Here is a 26303-nt window from a genome sequence, read left to right as displayed (position 1 = left end):
AGAGATGAAATAGAAGATGATTGTTGTACTGAGTCTGACTTGAGAAAATTGTTTAATTATATGGTGACTGCAGTGGAGAGTGAGTTAGTAATTGTCAATACAGTAGGGCATAAAGCTGATGATTGACAATCAGATATTGTTCGTAGATGGGGGGAGGTAGTGAACAGATTGTGTGAGGTGCATCCAGTAAGTTTCCCTATGTGTTATAAAAAAGCATGAACACAATTTATCAAGTTGAAATAATTTTATCGACATTGTACAATGCTTCTGTTACTTTCCTACATAGTTTCAATGTTGTTCCAAGCAATCTCAGTATTATGACACAAGTTTTTCTGATCGAGTGTTGTATGAGGCTGTGACATGTGCTTGTAACCAGCTGTTCACTGTAGATGTCACTACATCATCACTGTTAAAGTGCTTACCTCCACAGTGAACTTTGAGTTGGAGGAGCATGTGAAAATCGTTTGGGGCAATATCTGGTGAATATGGAGGATGTGGGGACACTTCCCAGTTGAATCTACTAAGTTCCACCTGAATCATTCAAGCTGTATGTGGCTGAGCGTTGTCATGAAGAAAGAGACAAAACTCCAGGACTTTTTTTTCAATTGCAGCTAGCAGAGCCTTCAGGACATTTCAGTATCTCTCTGCATTCATTGTGGTGTTGCAAAGCAGGTAGTGAACAAGAAAAACCCAAAAGATGGTTGCCATACATTTCCCTGCCAATTGTGTGACCTTCGCCTTTTTTTGTGCCACTTTTTCTAGGGTTCTTGTACACAATACCCTGACATTTCGACTCAGGAGTCAAATGCTGGATCAAGGTCTCACCCCCAGCCCCAGTAAAAGCCATTTGAACAGCAGACCTCCCTCTGTCTGATGTGTTTCCAGATACATTATGTCCGGACTCATCAGCTGCTGCTTGTGAATATCACACCCATCTTGCACATAGTTTGTGATAGTGAAGATGGTCTGTCAGGGTCTTTGCAATGGATGAGCATCCAATTGCAACCCCAGCAAGTAGCTGCATTGGGATGTTGTTAATGGTAACATGACTATCTTCCTCCACAATATTAAGAACTGAAATAATGGCATCATCACATGTCACTGTAGTGGGTCTTCCTGTGCACTGTGCATCATGCTCAGTTTCACACCCTTCAACAAACTGTACATGCCAGTGTTGAACCATTTGAATCCTCCTACAGCCTACCAAATAGATAGAGATTGATTCCAATAGGATATTGACATCAGATAGTTGTTTTGCTGCGAAAAAAATTAATGACAGACTGCACCTCAAAAGCAGACACACTTAATAGTGGTAACTCCATGCTAGCTCTGGCAGTGTAAGGGCAACATACTGTGGTATGCATCACAAGCTGGTATGAACATTGTTGACACATACCAGTCCAACTTGTCATGCCTCACATCATGGGGATGGTTTCATTTAGAGAGAAATAAAGTAGAGAAGCTTATTTATTGGTCTACCCTTGTAATTAATGTTACAGATGTTGATGGGAGTCAGGAAAGGGAGATTAATAATAATGAAGATTCAGAGGTTGACAGTGAGATTTACATTGAAATAAATGAGCATGAGGTAATGAATTTAAATAGTAAATATGTTGCTCCAGATATTGAAAATAGGAAAAATAGGGTTGCTAATGAAATGGCACTTGAAAATCACATGTTGTCTATTAGTTTCGGTGAGTTACTGCTCATTAAAGTGTTGACAGATGAAAGTTAAAAGTGTTATAATGAATTAAGATTGTGCATGAGTTTGGAGGGAAAAAGAGAAAAATTCTTAAGGATACTTTGGAATAATTATGAGACTGAGAAAAATGGAAAGGCTGCAGGAAAATCTTGTTAAAATTTGTGAAACTTTATACCCAATCTGGTGGGAGAAAATAAAAAAAATTGTTAAGGGAAGAATGTGTACTGTTATAAATTGTGTTGTAAATCAAGCTGCATTTGAAGAAAATTTCATTAATGAGGAACTTGGTGTATCCGAAACATGTTCAAAACCAAAAAGGAAAAACTTGTGGAAAAAGAAATTTACATGAAATGGGATTCAAAGACATTGAGAATAATTTGTTGTATGACAATTCTAAAGGGAAAGAGTAATGTAATGAGTCAGGCTGTCCACACAGTAATGTTAAGATTGAGGAATGGGAAGGAAAATGTTTAATTAGTAGCCTATTTTCAGAATAAAAAAAACCTCAGAGACATATCAAAATATGGAAAGTAGCCTATTTTCAGAATAAAAAAACCTCAGAGACATATCAAAAAATGGAAAGGACTTTGTAGAAATGCTAGTGGTAGGATTAAAAACAGAGGAAGCTGTGGGAAACACAGTAAAGTGGTGAAAAGCCAAGTATTGATAACTTCTAAAATCAGGGATGTAATATTTGGACGTATTTGTCTAGTGGTTCCTAGCTTATGTGAAAATTGTACTTTGGATGTAGATTGGGTAATCATATTAGCTTTGCAGTGAATGATGTTATGATTTTCATATTTCATGACAAATGGCTCTGGCTACATTTGCTATTAGCCAACATCAATTAAATGTTTGACCTACTTCAAACCGATACTGAATGCTGGTCTGACCTGCCAGAGGTGGCAGTCATATGTGTGTGAGGTGTGCTGCCTGTGTGAATGAATGTGTGTGTGTTTCTTTTTGTGACAAAGGCTTTGGCCAAAACCTAATGTGGAAACGTCTTTTAGTTGTGCCTGTCTGCAACTTGATGAGTATCTTTACAGTAAGTAGCAGTCCGACTTTTCCATACATTGTTAACATACAAGGAAAAGTGTAATTCATATTGTGGGTGGCTTCATTATTTGTTACTGCTCATACTTTAACTCCTAAGATTTCAATGTATTTTGTGAATGAAGACTCCAGTAAATACAGGGTGTTTCAGAAAGGACTTTACAACTTTGAAAATTCATATAAATTAATTCATAGTACCTACAGAGGTGACTGTATTGTCAACTTGTAGGGAAATACATCAAGTTTTGTCTTGCATAGTTCACTAATGCTGAATTAGTTCACTAACGCCAAATCATACTGTAAGGAGCGTTAGTGGCTGTTGCTTTAAAGATGGCTGCCTTCGCTTTACCTGAGCGTCTTAGCTGTGTGTTTTGGTTTGAAGAATCGAAGTTGGCGACAACAGTTCAGCATAATTTCCATACCAAGTACACTAAAGATCCTCCTAGTAGGCCTACAATTTATGAGTTGCATAAATGTTTTGTAGAAACAGGGTGCTCGGTACGACATGGTAAATCATCGGGTTGTCCAAGCACATCTGACGATGTTGTTAAGTGAGTGAGGCAATGTTTTCTCAACAGCCCTACAAAATCGACCTAGTATGCATCTTGTGAACTGCAAATCCCATGTGCGACTGTTTGCCATGTGTTGAGAAACCATTTGCATTTAAAACTGTACAGACTGACTATCATACAAGTAATAAAAGACACTGATAAAATTGCTTGCAAGAACTTCTATATGGATATGTTAAATCGATTACATGAGGGTGAACATTTCTTGGACAAAATCATCTTTTCTGATGAGTCACCTTTCACTTAAGTGGCAAGGTTAACACATGTAACTGTAGGATTTGGGTCAGTGAAAATCCACATCAAACGTTGAAACATGTTTGTGATAGCCCTAAACTGAACATTTTTTGTGCATTGAGCAAGAACAAAGTGTAAGGCTCCTTTTTTTCCCACGAGAGTACTATCTACAGGATAGTGTACCTGGATATGTTACAATTTTTGATACCAAAGATCAATGATAATGACCAAGAACAAAAATGTTTTCTTCATGCAAGATGGTGCACCACCTCACCACCCGGCTGACATCTGGGATGTTCTCAGTGACTGCTTTCCAGGTCAATGGATTGGCCATGATGTGCCAATTGCATGGCCCCCATGTTCTCCAGACCTGACACATGCTTGATTTTTTTTTTATGGAGATTCATCAAGGATATTGTGTTTGTACCTCCTGAGCCAGCTTCTCTACCTGTACTTAGAGCAAGAATTTACACTGCCACTGAGCAAGTTGCACCTGAAATGTTACAGTGAGTTTGGGAAGAAATATACTTCCAATGGGATTTTTGCACAATAACCAATGGAAGCCACATACAACATCTTTAGTTTAAGGTAAAACAACTTGATGTGTTTCCCTCTAAACCCAGCTCTATATTTTCTTTCACTAAATTTATATGAATTTTTAAAATTGTAAAGTCCTTTTTGAAACACCCTGTATACATGCTACAATTTATAATATCATTCAGTAGCACTTTGGAAATAAAAATATAAAACATTTTTTGGTAGTGGACATTTTACGCATTAGAACCACACCATACTTACTTTTGATGAGAGACCGTGTATTGTATTCAGATGCTGCAACTGTTCCTTAGCCATTCCTACCAAGCGGAATATTGGTTCTAGCCTCAGCCAAACCTTGTATGTTCTCTGGTGAATAATATCACACATCCTGAAAAAACGGAAGGGAATGAATAAACTTTAAGAACACATTTGAAGCTTTAATGACATGGCAGGCAGTTATTATCTGTATGTTCCCTGGATCACACTTGTGACCTTTCACTAAGATGTGGAATGACTCATTTCATCATTTCAGCAGAATGTATGGTGGCATGCTGACTATATATAGTATTTCTTAAGATTTATCTAAGGCAGAGTGATGGATATCTAGTATTGTAATTATCAATGCTACTGTTGTGATTGATCACTGACAACAGGGTTCATAAGGCAGTAGATATACCCTGGGGCTATTGTCCACATGCCCAACTCATAACGTTACAAGCAACTGGTTTGACTGTCACAGATTGGTCTGAATCTGACAGATTGGTTGTGGGCTAGTGTGAGTGTTTGTTGGGGCAGCCAGCTGCCAGATGGACTGTGACAGGCGAGCTGAGTGGAAGTAAAGGTGTCTAGCAAGCCACAAGGCCCAATGGTCACTGGGGTTATCCCAGGCAGAAAAAGGGGTGTGTTGTAGCAACATGGTCTAGGGACAAGCTAAGATGGAGGGACCTGCCACTTGAAATGTTGTCACTAATATAATTTTAATGAAAATGCATTAAATTCATTGCAAGTAAGCTAGAGAAAAACTGACAGCAGTTTTGGAGCCATGGCAGTGGGACAAGATCATTGAATATAAATCCATGTCTGTAGCTTTAATAGTTAAAAAATTGTTAACATTATTCCATTATTGTTTATAATAAATTGTAAAAATTGAATCCATAATGAATGTCACACTTGTGATCACCAGATGTAAGAGGATAATGCCTGCAATATAATGAATAGATTATTTATCTTACTAAACAAATTGAAAGATGTTATAAACAATTTAGTTTATTAATGTATATAGTGCCATTACTATGAAATCCTCCACAGAGACACAAATGATCTTACCAGCATGAATTTCCATCTTTAGTATTCCAATAACTTTCAATGTGTATTTAATCCTCAAGCAGGCAAGCTGTGTCTTATAACATGAGCATGTGTATCACTTACTTTGTGCACTTGTAAAGAATAACTGTCTTTATGTTGGTAAGGTAAACATGTATGAGCAAAGTCGCAGTTTAATCTTAAATTAATTAAATAATAAAATGAGCTTTCGTTATATAACTCACTGCATACAAGTGTTACTCCTCAGTAATACCTGACTCTAAACATTGAACAGCACAGTTACATCAGCTACCAGCCAACTGCTCAATGAATTACTGATTATCTCAAAGAAGACTGTCTCCTTGCAGAATTGTGGTGCTAGCTTGGGATCTGGGTTATTTTCTTGCATGGATCATAAAATTTTTTTCACCTACCTCAACATTTATTTTATATTACTGCTGTTCATTTGGACATGAGACAACACAACTTATCACTATGTTAGCTGAAGCAATAATGAAGGAATAGGTACAGACTTGCAATTGTAAAACAACAATGGAACAATAGGAGACAATGTTATTTATGTCTGGCACATTTCATACCTAAGTGCACTCACTCAATGGTTAATTGTAGATGTGATTTATAAAGTAGGTCAGTTAGTGTTTTGACTCGAATACTGGATGTGCTGATCTATGTGTTTGACATTTGTTTAAAATTGTTGAAATAATGTGTGAGTGGGTTTATTAAGAGATCACATAATGACTGAAAAGGTTTTTATTGTTTTATCATAAGTATTTATATGGTTATTATGAAAATTATGAATGGCGGTCAGGATGAAAGTATCTTCACTGCATCAAGGGGTGGTAATATGATCAAACATTTGAATAAGTATGCAGGGCAGAGCCCACACTCTTTCACCCATCTTCTTTGCATTTGCAGTTTTGGTGAGATATTTGATTTTGCTTTTGTCTGGAGATGGAAAGTTATGGGTGGTGTGTATGCCACAAATGCTATTTTTGTGTACTGGGTCTTGTAAAATATTATTTAGAGCGTGCTGCTAGGTGTGAATGCTATGTCTGCACAAAGTAATACCAAAATTTGCACTGGTGACAGACACTGAACACTAATTCAGTGCATTATTTGTATGTGTCCACCCATCACATACATTTTATTTCTCTAAAATGGGATTTATATCAAATGGATTTATATTGCTAAAGGTATTTATATCAAAGTTAAAATCAATATATTTGGAGCAATGTTATCATCCTTCAGGATTTCAACCAACAGATCCAACCTCAGTAAATTTTTTATTAAATTATTCACTATTGTCTCACTGTTAATATAAAGCTTTGGTATGATAATTATTATGCTGTGTTTTGTGTTAAAGAGTGACAATATACAGCCACTCCTTATTGATGTTAGCAAGCATGCTCACTGCCCATGTTCTGGGGGATGGGAAAAACATCATAAACTGTTTAAAGAGTTGTCTGAAAGAGGTTCTACAGTGGGACACTTCATATTTTCCTTATTACACACTTCTATGCAACAGATACCTTTCTCTTCAGTGATGAGTTATCAAAGAATATGATGACATAAGTCATTAGTAAATAGGGAAAGTAAGTTGACTTTTTAACACTGTCATCTCCAAAATATGATATTATTCATTATGCAAAAGTTGTTGAAGATCTTTAAAAAGATCTATAACATATGGCTTCTAGTTCAGATTCTTATCAATATAAATATCTAAGAATTTTGAATATTCTCCTTCATTTTTTAATCTACTCTCAAGCTTTATTTCTCATGGTGTAGTCAAACCTTGTGAAGTACTTAATAGTACTGTGATGGGGGATTGTAATTTGATAGTAGGAAAAGGAAGAGAAGGGAAAGTAATAGGTGAATATAGACTTTGGGAAAGGAATGGAAGGAGGAGCCACCTGACAGAATTTTGCACAGAGCATAATTTATTCATTGCTAACACTTGGTTTAAGAAACATGAAAGAGGGTTGTATACATGGAAGATACCCAGAGGCACCAGAAGGGTTCAGATTGATTGTGTAATAATAAGACAGAGATGTCTGCTTGTGTCTGTATATGTGTGGATGGATATGTGTGTGTGTGCGAGTGTATACCCGTCCTTTTTCCCCCCTAAGGTAAGTCTTTCCGCTCCCGGGACTGGAATGACTCCTTACCCTCTCCCTTAAAACCCACATCCTTTCGTCTTTTCCCTCTCCTTCTCGCTTTCCTGATGAGGCAACAGTTTGTTGCGAAAGCTCGAATTTTGCGTGTTATGTTTGTGTTTGTTTGTGTGTCTGTCGACCTGCCAGCACTTTCATTTGGTAAGTCACATCATCTTTGTTTTTAGATAAAATACAAGGTCTTGTAGAAATCTTTGAATTTAACTGATGAAGGGTTAAATATAAAAATTCAGCAACTGAAACAGGTGAAAGGGAATACAAATGTCTAAAAAAAGAGATTGACAGTAAGTGCATAATGGCTAAGCAGGAATGGATGGAGGGATAATGTAAGGAGTCAGAAGCATACTTCATAAGGCAAAAGATAGATACCACCTCCAGGACAATTAAAGACGCCTTTGGTGAAAAGAAAAGCAGCTGCATGAATATCAAGAGTTAGGCTGGAAAGCCAGTCCTCAGCAAAGAAGGGAAAGATGAAATTAGAAGGATTATGTAGAGTGCCTCTACAAGGGAGATGAATTGAAAGCAATATTATACAACTGGAAGAGGACATAGATGAACATGAGATCGGAGGTATTATAGTAAAAAAATCATAGGGTAAAAATCATAGAGGGAGACAAGGAGATGAATACAGTAAGCAGATTCAAAAGGATGTAAGTTTCACTAGTTATTCAGAGATGAAGAGGTTTGCACAGGCTATAGTAGCATGGAGAGTGGCATCAAACCGGTCTCTGGACTGAAGACCACAACAGTGACAGCATGTGAGAAAAGCTGCACTAAGATTTCAAAGTGGTGGCAACTACTTTTAAATCTTCAGAAATCTAAAATTGTGCTTTTCACAAAAATTAAAATGTAGTGCCCTATGACTACAAAATAACTGTCACAAATGGAATCAATCAACTCACACAAATATCTTGGTGTAACAATTTCTGCAAGTACAAAATGGAATGGTCACATAGACTAAGTTACAGGTAAAGCAAGTGGAGATGATGTCGTACTGGTGGACACTGGTAAAATGCAAGTATTAAACAAAGGAGATTGCTTACAAAACACTCATGAAAACTATCCCTGAATGTTCCTGAAGCATGTGGGTTCCATACCAAATAGCACTAAAAAGAGATCGTGAATGTTTACAAAGGAAGCCAGCATGAATTGTCACACATTTGTTTGATCCATGAGAGAGTAACACAGAAATGTTGAAAATCTTGATCTGCACACACCTGAGAATAGATGACAACTATCCCATGCAAGCTGTTCTCTGCACATCAACGAAACAGCAAGAATCCCTACTGAATTACAAAAAAGGGAGTACTCCATGCCACAGTCATCAAAGTGGTTTACAAAATATAGATGTAGATGTACCACATGAAATAAATCTAAAAATGAGTGAGCAAGAGATTTTAAAGGTTGCGTCCTCCAAGTTTGTGTGTCTGCATATAGATAGCAAACTGAAGTGGCACTACCATATTCAAGATCTGTGCAAAATATCAATCATGACAATGTTTTTCTAAGAAACATATCTAACAGCAGGGAGATGAACACAATAAAAACAGCATACTTTGGCTATTTTCATCCACTTATGGCTTATGGTATAATATTTTGGGGAACTCAACAACTAGCAAAAAAAAGTGATCTATGCACAGAAGTAGTTTGTAAAAATTTAGTGTGAAGTCCATCCTAGACACTCATGTAGAAAAAGATCCTTACAACCATTGATCAATATACTTTTTCCCTGATGTGCTTTGTTATTAAACGTAACAAGTTACTCAAAACCAGTGCTTGGTATCATAACTATACGAGAGCACGCAGAAAATTAATGTGTCCAAATTTTTTATGTGACAACTCTTAAAGCTTTTTAAATAAAACAAACATTATTACTGTAGATTAACATTCTACATGTTTATTCTTCACATCTACATATTTATTTCTCAACATAGTCACCCTGCTTACAAAGACGTTTCTCCTAAGGAGACATCAGTTTGTTGATACCATCACTGTACAATGATTGACTTTGTTGATGGAGCTACAGCCTCTCCTCTGTTTGCATGACTTCACCACTATCAAGGTGAAGTCCTCAAAGGTGTTCTTTACATTTGGGAAACAGATGAAAATCAGATAAGGCCAAGTTGGGACTCTATGGAGGGTGATTGGTGACACTGAACCCAAGGCACCAGATTGTTGCAGATGTCACAGGACTTGTGTGTGGGCTGGCATTGTCAAGCTAAAGGAGAGGATGCTCCATCTGTGGATGAGATCTTTTAAAATTACCACACACTGTTTTTCATGTACTGAAATAGTTACATTATACACCACCATGTTACATGCTACACTTCAGAGCCTTCTAGTGGCATAGAGCTGCAAATATCTAGATATGAAGAATAAAGATGCAGAATGTTAGTAGTGTTTGTTTCATTTAAAAAGCTTTAAGAGTTCTCACATAAAAATTTGAAAGTATTACTTTTCAGCATGCCCCTGTGACACCCAGAGGGAACTTGATATTCCTTATGATCTAAGAAAAAAGTATGGTGCAGAAGGGGGTTCTGTACAGTAGGACCAAGATTTTCAATTCCCTCCCATCACAGATTAAACATTTAGTTGGGAACATGCCCAAGTTTAAAGAAAAACTGAGATTATTGCCTTTAGGTATGTGTTACAGTGTAGATGAATTTCTAAGCAACAATGCATAATACTTGTATTGTAATACACCTGTAATTTAAACAGGTGATTTAACAAAAATTATGATCACTGAATGTGATGAATAATTTCTTTTTAGTAAGCTTAAACCTATTTTTGTGGTCAATATGGTGGATTCATCATTCTTTGTTTAAGTACAGTGTAACTCAGGTTTATATACTTCTGTATATTCCTAAGTGAGGCAACGTACGGTAGATTATATGATAAACTGCCATAAGATAAATGTACTTACATACTAAATATAAAATTAAAAATTGACTCATTCTGTTTTCAGTGATTTGTTCACATAGGGAAATTGAAATAAATAAATACAGAAGTTGAGAGGGTGTCACTTGTAAAAGAGATTAGATGCCCAAATAGCTGGCAAATTATTGACAGTAATTGGGTAACAAAAGTAATTCTAAATGGAGCAAATGAAGTGTTCTTAATTAATCATGCCCAGCACAAGTTTCCAATCAAATGATATACATAAAGGAAGCTGGCTGTCACTGGATGGAAAGACAATTAATCAGAAAGATCACATTGAAATTGACATCAAAGCAAAGAACTGGTTGATAGATGTAAAGACAGCATGGGGTGCAGAGTGCAGGAGCAATGAACTCACAGTCAGAGTTAGAAACAATGTTAAGAAAGTAGTTCATAATTTGCTCAAAGGCACTACAAAGAATTTCAGTTCCAGCAACTGCTATGAAATTCTGCAAAAAGAGGTATCACAAAAGAACCCAGAAGGATATGACTATGAAGTCTTTCGTGACGGAGTCCTTGCATAAAAAGTTCTCGGTTTACTTGCCGCATCAAATGACTTCATAGTCATATCAGTTTCCTCTATGGAGAGGATGTAGTGTGCAGTGTTCATCAGCTGGAGAAGCTGTGACTGAAACAGTCACAGCTGCTGAGTAATCTGGCTTTTCTACAATGTTGTTGTGACAAGGAGGTTGTACCAAATTTTGCAGTTGTCGAACATCACATCCAAACTGCTGCAGTGAATAGAATTTTGTGGAAGACAAGTCATGTGATCATCAGGGAGAGTATACATCATATGAGGTATGAACTGGATGCCAACTCTCGCTCCTTATATAGTTGCCATTTGTTTTTGTCTGCCATTTTGTCACCTTGAGACTGGGAGTGGGTAGATATGACCTTGGCTGCACATCAGTGAGCTAATTTAAGCAAGACTACAGCAAAACAGGCTGATAAATTTGTGCGCCTTAACCCTGGAAAAGGAATTTCTGGGTCCAGTGACACACATCGCACTGTTATCAACTTCTCCGACAAGGAAATTGATGACGCCACCATCTCAGTTCAGTAAGGGACTGAACTTTTCTCCAGCTCCACAAAAGCTACCAATGGCCGAGATTATCAGTGGAGTAGAACAAGTGGTTTGGCACCTTCCCAAAGAGGTAGCAAATGAGGTAAGGCTTGCCACCAGTCAGATTTTAGTAACAGCCAAGCCTCCTAAGTCCAACGTAAGCAGAGCGGAGAAACTGGCATTGAAATAATTGGGGAAGGATCAAAAGTTAGTTGTGCTACCAGCAGACAAAGGGAATGCCACAGTTATCCTCAATGCTACTGATTATAATAAGAAAGTGGCCCTATTATTGGAAGATACCACGTTCCAGATTCTTAAACGGGATCCCACAGCAGCACTTAGCAGTAAGACAGGGGAGCTATTGAAGAACTCTGGCCTCCCAGAAGAACTAGTCAAGAATCTACGACCAAGAGCACCAAGGCCACCCAGGTTATACGGTCTACTGAAGATCCATAAGGATGGGTTCCCATTGAGACCTGTTGTTAGTGCTATTGGGTCTCCTACACATTGGTTGGCAAAATACTTACCCAAATTATTAGCACCTATAGTCAGCCACTGTAGCCATCATATTAACAACTCAAAAATTTTGTTGACATTATAAAGCAGATGAGGATAGGTCTGAATGACATCATGATCAGCCTAGATGTGGTCTCTTTGTTTACAAAGGTACCGGTGGAAGATAAATTAAAATTGTTGGCTGCTCATTTCTCTCCTGAACTACTGAAGTTATTTCGACACACTTTGATGACCACCTATTTTTTGTATGGTGGAAGATATTATGAAATGACTGATGGAAGAGCCATGGGTTCGCCACTGTCACCAGCCATAGATAACTTTTTCATGGAGGATTTCGAAGAATGAGCATTGAACAGTGCTCCCTTACGTCCATCCTGCTTCTTCAAGTGCGTTGACGATACATTTTTAATCTGGGCACATGGCAATGAGGCACTGCAGCAGTTTGTTGATCATTTGAATGGTATACACCAGAACATAAGATTCACAGTGGAGGTGGAGAAGGATGGGAAGTTACCCTTCTTAGACATACTGGTGGAGCGAAAATCAGATGGATGTCTCGGACATTCTGTGTACAGAAAACTGGCATATACAGATTTATATCTAAATGCACAAAGTTGTCACAACCCAACTCAGAAGAGAGCTATGCTGAACACCTCGGTACACAGAGCAAGGACTATTTTTGACAAGGATCATCTCAGCTCCGAGATTAACCATCTGATGACAGTATTCAGAAAAAAAATGGATATTCTGATCATGATATCAGATCTACTCTGGTGAAGAAACCTAGGAAGGACGCTGTTCGAACAGATCAAGAGGACCAACACATTGTGTGGTTACCATTCTGCGGTGCAATGATGAGCAAGATCGGTAGAGTCCTGAGCCAGCAGGGAATCAGACCAGTCTTCCAGCCACCCAGGAATATTAAGGAAATGTTGCGACCCGTGAAAGATAATCTCAGCCTGAAAGTACTAGGAATTTACAGCATTCTTTGCGAGTGAGCAAAGATTATGTGGACCAGTCTATAAGAACTGTTGCCGATCGCTGTGTGGAATGTGGAACATCAGCATCACCTGAAATACAGGTATCTAGAAAAATCAGTGGTGGCAAAGCACAGTTTGTTAAATAAACATAAGATTCTATTCAATGAAACAGGAATACTTGCTCATGCTTCAAACTACTGGGACTCTGTCATCAGGGAAGCAGTTTAATTTAGACTATGTGAAAATAATTTCAACAGAGACTCCGGATATGCACCCAGCAATTCATGGAAGCGTGCAGTTGATAAAGAAAGAGCGCAGAGGGAGACTTCTTACATTCCTCACAGTTCTCCACCTGTTGAGATGGATGGCACTGCAAGCAACGCTGGATAAAGTGTGCAAACAAAATCTATGGACATAGAGGCCGTCACCTCTGTATGCGCTGTTGTCACCATGACATTATCCAGCCAATGAGTAGCCATCCATTGCTTATAAAAGTGGAAGACTCACTGGTACACAACAGTCAGTTTTACCCCTGACAAAGATGATGGAGGTAGTCATCAAAAGCTTGGGATTTTATCCAAATTTGACGCAGCAAGTAAACCAAGAACTTTTTGTGCATGAACTCAGAAGAAGTTACGAAAAAGTCAAGCATGCAGTAAATAAGGTTGGAAATGCAGTCATTGAGAAGCAGGTCAGAGGTAAGAAGATTTGGTTTAGGAATAAATCCATTGAGGCATTCGCCAAGAGAAGAGAAGCCAAGGAGACATGGCTACAAGGTGCAGATTTTGCACAAGTCAAAGGATAGTTTGAAGAAGTACAGAGGACTACCTGAGCAACCCTGAGGAGAGAAAAGAGAATGTATGTCAGAGAAATGGCAGGAGAGGCTCAACAAGATTTCTTGAGGAAAGAGGCACAAAAGATGTACCATAAAGTTAACTTCTTAACAAGGGATACCAAAGCCACCAAAAATTTGTCAAGGACATTAATGGGAATATACTCATCAATGAGCTCCACATTTCTGAGAGATGGAAACAATACTTCACAGGGCTCCTCAATAGTGATGCATCTAAAGATGTGTTCGAATTTCAGTCTCCTGACATTGTAGATTTAAAACTTCATGGCAGATTAAAACTGTGTGCTGGACCAAGAGTCAAACTCGGGACCTTTGCCTTTTGCGGACAATTGCTCTACCAGCTGAGCTACCCAAGCATGACTCACGCCCAATCCTCACAGCTTTACTTCTGCCAGTACTCATCTCCTACTCATTCTGGAAACATCCTCCAGGCTGCGGCTAAGCCATGTCTCTGCAATATCCTTTCTTCCAGGAGTGCTAGTTCTGCAAGGTTCACATTAGAGCTTCTGTGAAGTTTTGAAAGTAGGAGATGAGGTACTGGCAGAAGTAAAGCTGTGAGGATGGTCCATGAGTCATGCTTGGGTAGCTCAGATGGTAGAGCACTTGCCTGCGAAAGGCAAAGGTCCTGAGTTTGAGTCTTGGTCCGGCACACAGTTTTAATCTGCCAGGAAGTTCCATATCAGCGCACACTCCACTGCAGAGTGAAAATCTCACTCTGGATTGTAGCTTTAGAATACCCACAACCTACACTGGAGGAAATAAAGTATCAGATAATGAAGCTGAAGAAGGAAAAAAGTCCAGGAGAAGATGGAATATAGTCAGAAATCATTCAAACTGTAGGGGAGAGACTCCACAAGATTATCCACCAACTAATTCAGATGATTTGGATGTTGGAGGAGATCCCAGAAGACTTAAGACAGTGGTCATCAGCCCCATACACAAGAAAGGTGACAAAATGGAATGCATCAACTACAGAGGAATTGTCCTCCTGAATGTCTGCTATAAAATCTTGTCCAGCTGCATCCTGGATAGAATCCAGCCATTTACAAAAGAAATGACTTGTGACAATCAGAGGATTTTCAGAAAGGGCCATTCTACTGCCAACAATATCTATGTACTGCAACAACTCACTGAGAAGGTGTGAGAATATGGAGAAGATATGCAGGTGCTCTTCATAGATTTTAAGAAGGCATATGACTGCATCCACCAGGTAAGCCTGATGAATTATCTAACTGAGTTTGGGATACCCAAGAAACTCATCAGCCCAATTCAAATTTGTATAACTGAGTCAAAAGCCAAAGTAAAGCTTGGGATCCAAATCACGGAGAGCTCTACATAAACAAACAGGTTTGAGATAAGGAGGTGGTGTGTCACCAATATTGATCAATCTGTCTCTCAAAAAGATAATGGGGAAAGCTTTCCATAAGAACACTGGAGGGGGGGGATTGAGGCACAGGGAGAGAAAATCAGACATCTTGCAACTGCCGACAATGTGGACTTGTTGTCCAGATCTGTGGAAGAACTGATGTGGATGAGCAGCAGGATGGAGGTGGCAGTGAGCAGAATTGGTCTTCTTGTGAACGAGTTGAAGACCAAGTATCTGATGATGTGCAGAACTCATGTCTATTCAAGAGATCCACTCCAGCCTCTGTTTGTCTGAACCCAATCATACAAAAGGGGTCATAATTTTAAATAACTGGAGGTAACCTTTACATAATATGCATCATGTGAGGCAGAAATCAAAATGAGGATCTGAGCCACAAACCAATCATACTTCAGTCTGAGCCAGCTTTTTAAATCATGCAGTTTCTCAGGGAATTTCAAACTCCAGCTGTACAAAACACTGATCCAACCTGTAGGGCTGTATGGTTGTGAAACTTGGGAGTCTCCAGAAAATACTTAAATAAACTTCTTGTTTTCGAGAAAAAATGCCTTAAGTATGATCTATGGTCTGGCACATGATAAGGTCACTGGAGGATAGAGGGTCTGGCATAATTATGGGCTGGACGAAATGTACAATAGACCATACATTGTAAGCTTGAGGTGAACAGACAACTTGTTTGGGCAGGATATGTCACTTGAATTAATAAAAACTGATGGCCTTTCAAAACCATGGATTTTTCTCTTTGTTGAAGAAGACCTCTAGGAAGACCAAAGAAAAGATGGAGAGATGGAATCCGCGAGGACTTGCTGCAGATCAGATAGAGGGTGACTGGCAACAGAAGGGACATAACTGAACCCAGTGGAAGAGGAGCATTTTAGCTGTGTGTGGTCCCTCTGGGCCTTCATGTCAAGTAAAGTAAATGAAGTAACTAACCATGCCAATTTATTTGACTACTAAAAGCTAACTGATTTCAGAAGAGAATTGGGCATAATTCTGTGCTGGCACATGATACTCCTTAATTTATGAGAAGAATATGAGAGGTGTCATTGGTGTGAGTGTTGTGAATTACAAGTCTGAAAATGTATAATTTTACCTTTCTTATGACCACAAACAAAATTATTCTCTAACTATTAATTTTCATAAGTGGATTGTTTTGGCCTTGTAAAAGCAAACAGAAATTTTGTTCACTCATACACAATTTTTTGTGAATTACTATTAACCATCTCAAATTGCCTCATTGTCAACGGGACTTTAAACCCTAATGTTCCATCTTTTGTTTTGCCAGCATGAAGAAGTCTCTCAAGAGAGATGGAAGAGGTTCAAGATGTAGAATTGTAATGGAAATTAGCTGGTATCAAAAGAATCTATGTGGTGACTACTAGTTTACATTGGTAAAGTGAAATGAAATATACCAGTATGTTTCACTTTATTTACATGGAACATGGTGGTATATTTTCCAGGTGTTAACCAAACAAGGACTGATTGAGAAATTGTAAGGAATGTACAACACATGTATGAAATATGTGTTGCCTGCTGTGCCTGTATTATTCAGTTCAGGGATCTAGCGTACAGTAATGACAATTTTGTGTTTGTGTATGAAAGGCACTCCATAATACTATTATTACATTTTTACAACAGTAAATAAATTCAAGAATATACGAGGGTTGTTTTTTAAGTAAGGGCCGTTCGCGCGTATAGTCCCGTAGTTCGCGTGGACGCCGCAACAAGCCACCGCGCCACTTGCCGGCATCCTTCCCGTTCACACTGATGCAAGTTGCAGCTCTGTAGCTGACGTGTATGCATCGCTGTGCTAGTTTATAATGTTTACAATTATTGAATCGCCCGCCGCGTGTGAGATACGGTCAGTGATACGTTTTTTGACCGCGAGAAGCCTATCAGCTGCAGAAATTCATCATCAGTTAACAGAAGTTTATGGCTTGAATGCAATGAGTGAAGGTAAAGTGCGTCAATGGGTTAGAGAGTTTAAAAATGGCCATCAAAACGTCCATGATGAAGAACGCTCAGGCCGGCCCTCTGTGATCACTGATGATTTGGTGGCTGCAGTTGAAACAAAGATTCATGAGGACAGAAGATTCACAATTTCCACTCTTTCTTTGGAATTTCCACAAGTTTCAAGATCAGTTTTGTATAAAATTGTGTCTGAAAACCTAAACTTTAAGAAACTGTGTTCTCGGTGGGTACCCAGACTCCTCACAGAGGACCACAAAGGGAAGAGATTTGCCACTTCATTGGACTTTTTGGTTCGTTACGAGGAAGAAGGGGATGACATGTTGAGCCAAATTGTCACTGGAGATGAAACATGGGTATCCCATATCACTCCTGAAAGCAAGCGACAATCGATGGAATGGCGACACACAACCTCACCCGTCAAGGTCAAAGCCAAACAGACGTCAAAGTGCAAGATTATGGCAACTGTGTTCTGGGACCGGCGCGGTGTTTTGCTAGTGGACTTTACGCCATGAGGAACGACAATAAACTCAGATGCCTACTGTGCAACTCTAAAGAAGCTCCGCAGAGCAATTTGAAACAAAAGGCACGGCATGCTGACAAAAGGAGTTTTGCTCCTGCATGATAATGCTAGGCCTCACACCTCCCAAAACACTCGGGATTTGATTGATTCTTTTGGCTGGGAAGTTTTGGACCATGCACCATACAGCCCCGACTTTGCTCCTAGCGATTTTCACCTTTTCCGGTACCTGAAACACCATCTTGGCGGGCAGCGCTTCAATGACGACGATGAAGTGAAAGCGGCCGTGAACTCTTGGCTGTTGGAGCAGGCGGCCGAATTCTTTGAAGAGGGAATTAAAAACTTAGTTGTACGGTATGACAAGTGCTTAAATAAACAAGGCAACTATGTAGAAAAATAGGTAAAAGTGTGTAGAATCAGAAAATAAAAGTTTTTTTACAAAAGTATTTGTATCTTTTTAAAAAAATAAAAATGGCCCTTACTTAAAAAACAACCCTCGTAGTACTTCTTTGAAATAATAATGTGGAGGAAGGAATATGAACTTAACAGAACCAGGAACAGCTCAATTAAAAGAAATCAGTTAGACTACAGGAATAAAACTAGGGATACCTGTGGTCAGGAAGACAATGTCTTGGTTAGATGGGACTCTACTTCATGAGGAGCCAGAAATTTGTTATTTATGGAGAAAATTGCCCACACTGGCTCTCATTACTATTATTAAAATGTCATTTTGTTTTGTATTCTTCATTGCTGTGCAGTTTTGGATGTATGGTTTAAAAAGCTGACTCAGATTGAAGTATGACTGGTATGTGGCTCAGATCCTCATTTTGATTTCTGCCTCATATGATGCATGTTCTGTAAAGATTACCCTCCACTTTCAACTCATCACACAGACTTATTTGGGTTAAAATCAAAACTTATGTTGAGCATAATCTGTTAAAACAGCAATTGGCCAAGACAGAAGCAGCAACAAGGAAGTAACCAATTTTGTGACTTTTATGAGTTCCTAACCAGGAGCAAATTGTATAACTTCATCTGTGAGCTTTGACAGTCTGGTTTTTTGAGTTTCTGCATGTTAATTTAATATCTAGTAGACACAGTTCTTGCATTTTTGTCAGGGTCTACAGTAGAGCTCCACAACACATGTCGATAGTCTGCTTATCTGAGTAGTGAAGTTTTTATATGATTGTTATGTGTGGATGTAACTCGAGTTGGTGACACTTCACTTTCAGCTCCAGGCTCAGATGGCTTCAGTTACACAGCTTGAAGCTGCAACGGATGGGATTATTAGTAGTTGGGAGTTCCAATGTTAGGCACGTTATGGGGCCCCTTAGGGACAGGAAGGGGAAGAAAGCCAATATGTACTCTGAAGACATACCAGGTGGAGTCATTCCAGACATGGAATGGGTCCTTCTGGACGCCATGAACAGCACAGGGTGCAGTCATCTGCAGGTGGTGGCTCATATCGACACCAGTGATGTGTGTCACGTGGATCAGAAGAGATTCTCTCTGGTCTCAAGTGGCTAACAGAAGTGGTAAAGGCTGCCAGTCTCATTTGTGAGATTTATTTACTTATTACCCATGGACAAATACAAGGATTTGTTTTGGATAGTTTACATATTGATCATTTCCCCTTATAACATTGTGGGAAACAATTATATACAATAGGCCTACAGATAAAAAATTGTTGCTTTTCTTTTTTTTTTTTTTTTGTACATGTAAATACTATTTATACAAATGAAGGTATTCTACTTCCCTGAGAGGAATTCCTTAATACTATAAAACACTTATTACTGAGGAACTCCTTCAAGGCAATTTCAAAGCAGCTTCCACTTAAGCTTTTTAATTTTTTTGGAAGTTTGTTATAAAATTTGATCCCCATGTAATAGGGGCTCTTGTCTGCACTTTTTGTATTATTTCTTTCCTGGTGGTAATCATTCATCCCTCCTAGTATTATACACATGCACTTCTCTATTTAGATGATTGTACTGCTTGTATTTTAGCATCAGCTGAACAGTTTTATTAATATATAATGATGGAAGTGTTACCAGTTTCTTAATTTTGAAAACTGCTTTGCAGGACTTATTACATATAAGCATACACATGATCCTAACTGACGTTTTTTGAAGTATGAATACCCTATTTCCATACTTGGCAGCAGCACATCCTCATACTTCAATTCCATATGTGAGGTATGGATATACTAAAGCATAGTAGATTATCCTCATCTGCTCATATTTAAGAAATTGTGACATTGTCCACATTGCATAAATTAATTTGCTTAGTTTTTGGCATAAGAAATCGATATGATGCTCCCAAGAGAGATGCTGATCTAACATTACACCAAGGAAGGAAGTTTTATCTTTCAATTTTATTTCTGAACCATCATCAGACACAACACTCCATCGAATTTCATCTTGTTTGTGGTGTATTTGAAATTCCATTAGATTTGTTTAATTGATGTTTAAGCTTAAGTGATTGTTTTGGAAGTAATTCTTCAATCCAAATAAGACACCAGAACAATTTTGGGCCAAATCATTCTCGTTGGTTTCCCAGTTAACAACGGTTGTGTAATCCGCACAGTTAAGTATCTTGCTGTTGTGTTCTGTGGGCAGATCATTTACATATAGTATGAGCAATAAAGAATGCAGAACTGACCCTTGGGGCACACCATACTTTACTATAGCTGGACTGGAGCTGTACTTCTTAATAACGTTGCCCACTTTGTGTGTGACTTGTGTGACCTGATATCTGTCTTGTAGGTATGACTGTATGAGACTTTTGGCTATTCCTCTGATACCATAAGTTTCCAGTTTTCAAGCAGCAGCTCATGAGATACTATGTTGAATGCACATGATAAATCTAGGAACAAACATGTCACCCTTTCTTTTTCATCTAATTTCATAAATATCATATGTACTACATCACATATGGCAGATGATGTCACCCTTTCTTTTTCATCTAATTCCATAAATATCATATGTACTACATCACATATGGCAGATGATGTTGAATAGCCTTTCCTAAAACCATGTTGGGTGTCTCATAGCACTTTTTCTTTGACAAGAAATTTTTCTAATCATAGTGAAACAACCTTTTCTAATACTTTGCTTAGGATTGGAATTAAGCTAATGGGCTGGTAGTTTTTGACTTTGTCAATACTACCTTTTTTGTGCAATGGCTTGACTATTGTATTTTAATTCAGATGAAAACACACCTTTATTCAAACTTTCATTGAAGAGGTGGACTAGAACAGGTATGAGTGAATGTTTGCATCGTTGTAATATAATAGAGGAAATTTCATCCCATCCCATAGAGAATTTGTTTTGCATTTTATTTATGATTCCCTCTATTTCAGTTGTATCTGTTTCATACATAAACACTGATTTTTGTACCTGGTAAGGAGTTTTGTAGTCATCAGTGTCAGAGGTCACACACATGTTACCTGAATTTATAAAGTGGGTATTAAAAATATTGCTGATCATATATGGATCTGAAATATTTGCAGTACATTATCAGTCATTAGTTGGATATTGATGACACTAGGCTTTGGTTTTCTGCTGATTTTCTCATTTACACAGTTCCATACTGATTTGCCTAAGTTATTTGAGGTAGAAATTTTTTGCTGTATAATTTTCTTTGTGAATACATTCAGTGCTTGTTTATAGGCTTTTCGACATGTTTGGTAGTTGTCTCTAGTTGATGTGTCCGGGAACTCTTTATATATTTTTCAAGTAATAAACATTTTCTTCTTCAGCTGTTTTACTTCTGAAGGAAGTCTTATACAGTTTTGAGTATATTTCTTTTTGAAAGTAACTGGACATGTTACACTGAAATGGGCAAAGCAAGTGTTATAAACATTATTCCATTTGTCTGCAACATTTTCTGCACAATATATATCATTCCATGTCTCAGACTGCAGTGTGGACTCCAACTTTTCTAAACATTTTTCATTTGTACCGGCTCATATGTACTTTGTGAATCGTACATATTCAGTATTTCCATTGTCTGGCAAATATGATCAGAGAGGTGAAGGTTTATTATGTCAACTCTGCAGTTATCTAAGTTGGTGTAAAAGTGATCTATACAGCTAGAGGAGTCTTTAGTTAGTCTGGTTGGCCCATTTACTCTGTCTGACAAATTATAGCTACACAGAATATCATTTACTTTTTCATAATCTTTAGTATACTTTGAGGAATCTGTATTAAAATCACCAGCTATAACAATACTATGTTCTTATATTTATTACATACAATTTCTATCGTTTTTTCCATGTTTTGTAAGAAATTGTCCACAATACTACTAGGAGATATGTACAGACCTATAACAATCAGGGGCACTTTGTTTACCAACAGCTTTATGGCTGAAATTTCAAATGCCATTTCCACACTAAGTTCTGTGCTAAAATCTAGTTTTGTGACATTTAGATGGTCTTTAAAATATATGGCAACTCCCCCACTTTCTGTTTGACAGAAATTACTACTCAGAGTTTAGTTGTCAAATTTAGTCATTGTAATTAAAGTATTAGACAATCCATGTTCTGTAAGATAACTACATCTGCATTTTCCTTACTTAGTGTTAACTGTAATTGTATGCACTTTTTGACTAGGTACTGAATGTTTCGATGTAACACTTTGACAGATGAAGGCATAGCTCACCATTTGTAGCATAGTTGACAAGACTGATTGCGGACCTCTGGTACACAGCCAAGTGAAGGGTCTGAATCAGAGGCTCAGTTGGTTCTGTGACCAGTAGGCTGCAGATTCCTCAACTTGAACCATAGGATGGTTGAATTTCGGGTTCAGCTGAACAGGTCAGGAGTCAATTACATGCAGGTAGCAAGGACTGTGTGGCGTGGACTGAGCAGTTTTTTAGGTTAGAGGCTCTTGGGAAAATGCTAAAAGGGCTTAATTCTCAAAGGGTACAGGCTGAACAAAGGAATAACATAGATACAGGAATCATCAGTGTAACAGTTGTAAATTGTTGTAGCTGTATTGGAAAAGTACCAGAGCTCCACACACTAATAGAAAGCACTGATGCTCAAATTGTTATAGGCACTGAGAGCTGGTTAAAGCTGGAGATAAGTCCAGCCAAAAATTTTTTTGAAAAATCTAACAGTGTTCTGAAAGGACAGGCTAAACACAGTTGGCGGAGGTGTGTTTGTTGATGTTAGAAGTAGGTTATCTTGTTGTGAATTTGAAGTAGGTAATCCCCATGAGTTAATGTGTGCAGAGGTCATTCTTGCCAACTGGATCCTTTTACCAACCTCACAACTCAGACTACACAATTTCTGAAAGGTTCAAAGAAAACTTGAGTTTAATTTCAAAAATGTACCCGACTCATACAATTATAGTTGGCGATGACTTTAATTTACTCTAAATATGTTGGCAAAAATACCTGTTTAAATCCAGGGGTATGCATAAAACTTCATCTGAAATTGTGCTAAAACCATTCTCTGAAAATTACTCTGAGCAGTTAGTTCATGAGCCCATGGGAACAGTAAACAGTTGTGAAAACACACTTGACCTCTTAGCAATGAATAATGCTAAGCTAATAACAAGCATCAAAATGTATACAGGGATCAGTGAACACACAGTTGTTTTAGTGAGCTTGAATACTGTAACCTCTGAATCCTCCACAAATAAATAAAAAATGTACCTATATATACCTATTCAAAAAAGTAGATAAACATTCACTTGACACCTTCCTGAGAGACAATCTCCACTCCATCCAAATTAACAATGTAGTTGTAGTCCAAATGTGGCTTGAATCCAATGAAATAGTACTGGCAGCAATTGAGAGATTTATACCAAGTAAATTAACAAATGACAGAGCTCATCCTCCTTGGTACACTAAATGGGTCAGAACACTGTTGCAGAAACAATGAAAAAAAACCATGCCAAATTTAAATGGATGCAAAAATCAAGCTCAAAATTTAGCGCAGACATTGATGCAAGACGCTTATAATAGTTTCCACAGTGAAACTTTGTCTCAGAACTTGGCAGAAAATCCAAAGAGATTCTGGCTGTACGTGAAGTGTGCTAGCAGCAAGATGCAATCAATGCTTTCTCTGTGCAATAGCAACGGAAATACTATAGACAACAATGCTGCCAAAGCAGAGTTGCTAAACACAGCCTTCCAAAATTCCTTCCCCAAAGAAGACAAAGTAAATATTCTAGAATTTGAATCAAGAACAGCTGCCAACATGAGTAATGTAGAAGTAGATATCCTCAGAGTAGTGAAGCAACTTAAATCACTTAACAAAAGCAAGTCTTCTGATCCAGTTAGGTTCCTTTCAGAGTATGATGATACAATAGCTCCATACTTAACAATCATATACAACTGTTCGCTCAAGGAAATATCTGTACCCAAAGACTGAAAGTTGCAAGTGTCACACCAATATTCAAGAAAGGTAGTAGGAGTAATCTGTTAACTACAGGCCCATATCATTAACTTTGATATGCAGCAGGATTTTGGAACATATATTGTGTCTGAACATTATGAATTACCACAGAGAGAATGGTTTACTGACACACAGTCAACACAGATTTTAAAAACATCATTCTTGTAAAACACAACTAGCTCTTTATTCACATGAAGTGTTGAGTGCTATTGAAAAAGAATTTCAAATTGATTCTGCATTTCTAGATTTCCAGAAGGCTTTTGACATTATACTACACAAGTGGCTTGTATTGAAATTGTGTGCTTATGGAATATCATCTCAGTTATTTGACTGGATTCGTGATTTCCTGTCAGAGAGATCACAGTTCATAGTAATTGATGGAAAGTTATCGAGTAAAACAGATGTGATTTCTGCATTCCCTGAGGTAGTGTTATACACCCTTTGCTGTTCCTTATCTACATAAACAATTTAGGAGACACTATGAACAGTCGTCAGGTTGTTTGCATTTATCATCTAATAAAATTATCAGAAGATCAAAACCAACTGCAACACAATTTAAAAAATATATCTGTATGGTGCAGAAATTGGCAATTGGCCCTAAGTAGTGAAAAGAGTGAGGTCATCCAGAGGAGCACTAAAATGAATCTGTTAAACTTTGGTTACATGACAAGTCAGTCAAATCTAAAGGCCATGAATTCAACTAAATACCAAGGAATTACAGTTACAAACAACTTAAATTGGAAGGAACTCATAGAAAATGTTGTGGGGAAGGCTAACCAATGACTGGTTTTATTGGCAGGACACTTAGAAAATGCAACAGATCTACTAAAGAGACTGCCTACACCACACTTGTCTGCTCTCTTTTAGAATATTGCTATGCAGTGTGGGCTCCTTACCAGATAGGATTGACTGAGTACATCAAGAAAGTTTAAAGAAGGGCAGCATGTTTCATATTATTGCAAAATAGGGGAGGGAATTTCACCGAAATGCTACCAGATTTGGGGTGGGCATCATTAAAACAAAGGCATTTTTCACTGCAGCAGAATCTTCTCATGAAATTTCAATCACAAATTTTCTCCTCTGAATGAGGAAATATTTTGTTGATACTGACCTTCATAGGGAGAAATGATCATCATAATAAAACAAGGGAAATCAGAGCTCACACAGAAAGATATAGGAGTTAATTTTTTTCTGAGTGCTGTATGAGTTTGGTATAATAGAGAATTATTGTGAAGGTGGTTCAATGAACCCTCTGGCAGGCACTTCAATGTGATTTGCAGAGTACCCATGTAGATGTAGATGTAAATGTAGAAAATGCAGTGGGGTAGGTCATTTTTAAAATAGTATACCACTATTCAATAAGCACTTTGTATCATGTTCTTTATTTAAAAATCCTGCCATCCATTGCATTTTAACAATGTAATAACAACATAAGTTCTGAGTGTAACTTAATATATCCATTTCATGGTTTGTACTACACATCAGAAAATTGCCACACAGCCAAAAAGTGAAGAATACAAAATAAAATATATTGACTCAGATTTTTGTTGCAACTGGAAGAAAAGCTCAGTGTGCTCCCTTTTATAACTACAGCACAATATAGCTCTCACTCTTTAGAGAATAGTGGAAAAAAATAAATTGACAGTGCTGCTTTAAGTGGAAGGATTGATAAAAATGGAAATGTCGTGTGGCTAGGGCCTCCCGTCGGGTAGACCGTTCACCTGGTGCAGGTCTTTCGATTTGACGCCACTTCGGCGACCTGCGTGTCAATGGTGATGAAATGATGATGATTAGGACAACACAACACCCAGTCCCTGAGCGGAGAAAATTTCCGACCCAGCCGGGAATCAAACCCGGGCCCTTAGGATTGACAGTCTGTCACGCTGACCACTCAGCTACCGGGGTGGACCGAAGGATTGATTTAATATTATGGTTAAATAAAAGGAGTTAGTGGGTGGCACTATTAGTTCTAGAATATATGACAACTTAGTAGTTCTTTGTCATTATTAAGTGAACTCAAGGCACTGTAGGAAGAGTTCTTAATATATTATTAATGACCTGATGGTGATCATTATGCATACCATACATGA

General features: G+C 38.0%; 1 protein-coding gene across 1 annotated transcript in view; it reads right to left on the bottom strand.

Annotated features, from left to right (window-relative positions):
• Positions 1-26303, bottom strand: part of LOC124788272 (cytochrome P450 4g15-like) — a 154819-nt gene that overhangs the window by 51711 nt on the left and 76805 nt on the right. Inside the window, exon 7 of the mRNA XM_047255481.1 lies at positions 4357-4483. Within this exon, the coding sequence (XP_047111437.1) occupies positions 4357-4483 (127 nt within the window). The remainder of the gene's footprint in view (positions 1-4356; positions 4484-26303) is intronic.

This window comes from Schistocerca piceifrons, chromosome 3, assembly GCF_021461385.2.
Source record: "Schistocerca piceifrons isolate TAMUIC-IGC-003096 chromosome 3, iqSchPice1.1, whole genome shotgun sequence".
Lineage (NCBI taxonomy): Eukaryota > Metazoa > Arthropoda > Insecta > Orthoptera > Acrididae > Schistocerca > Schistocerca piceifrons.
The sequence above is the reverse complement of the archived record's forward strand: the minus strand, read 5'-3'. Positions and strand labels throughout refer to the sequence as shown.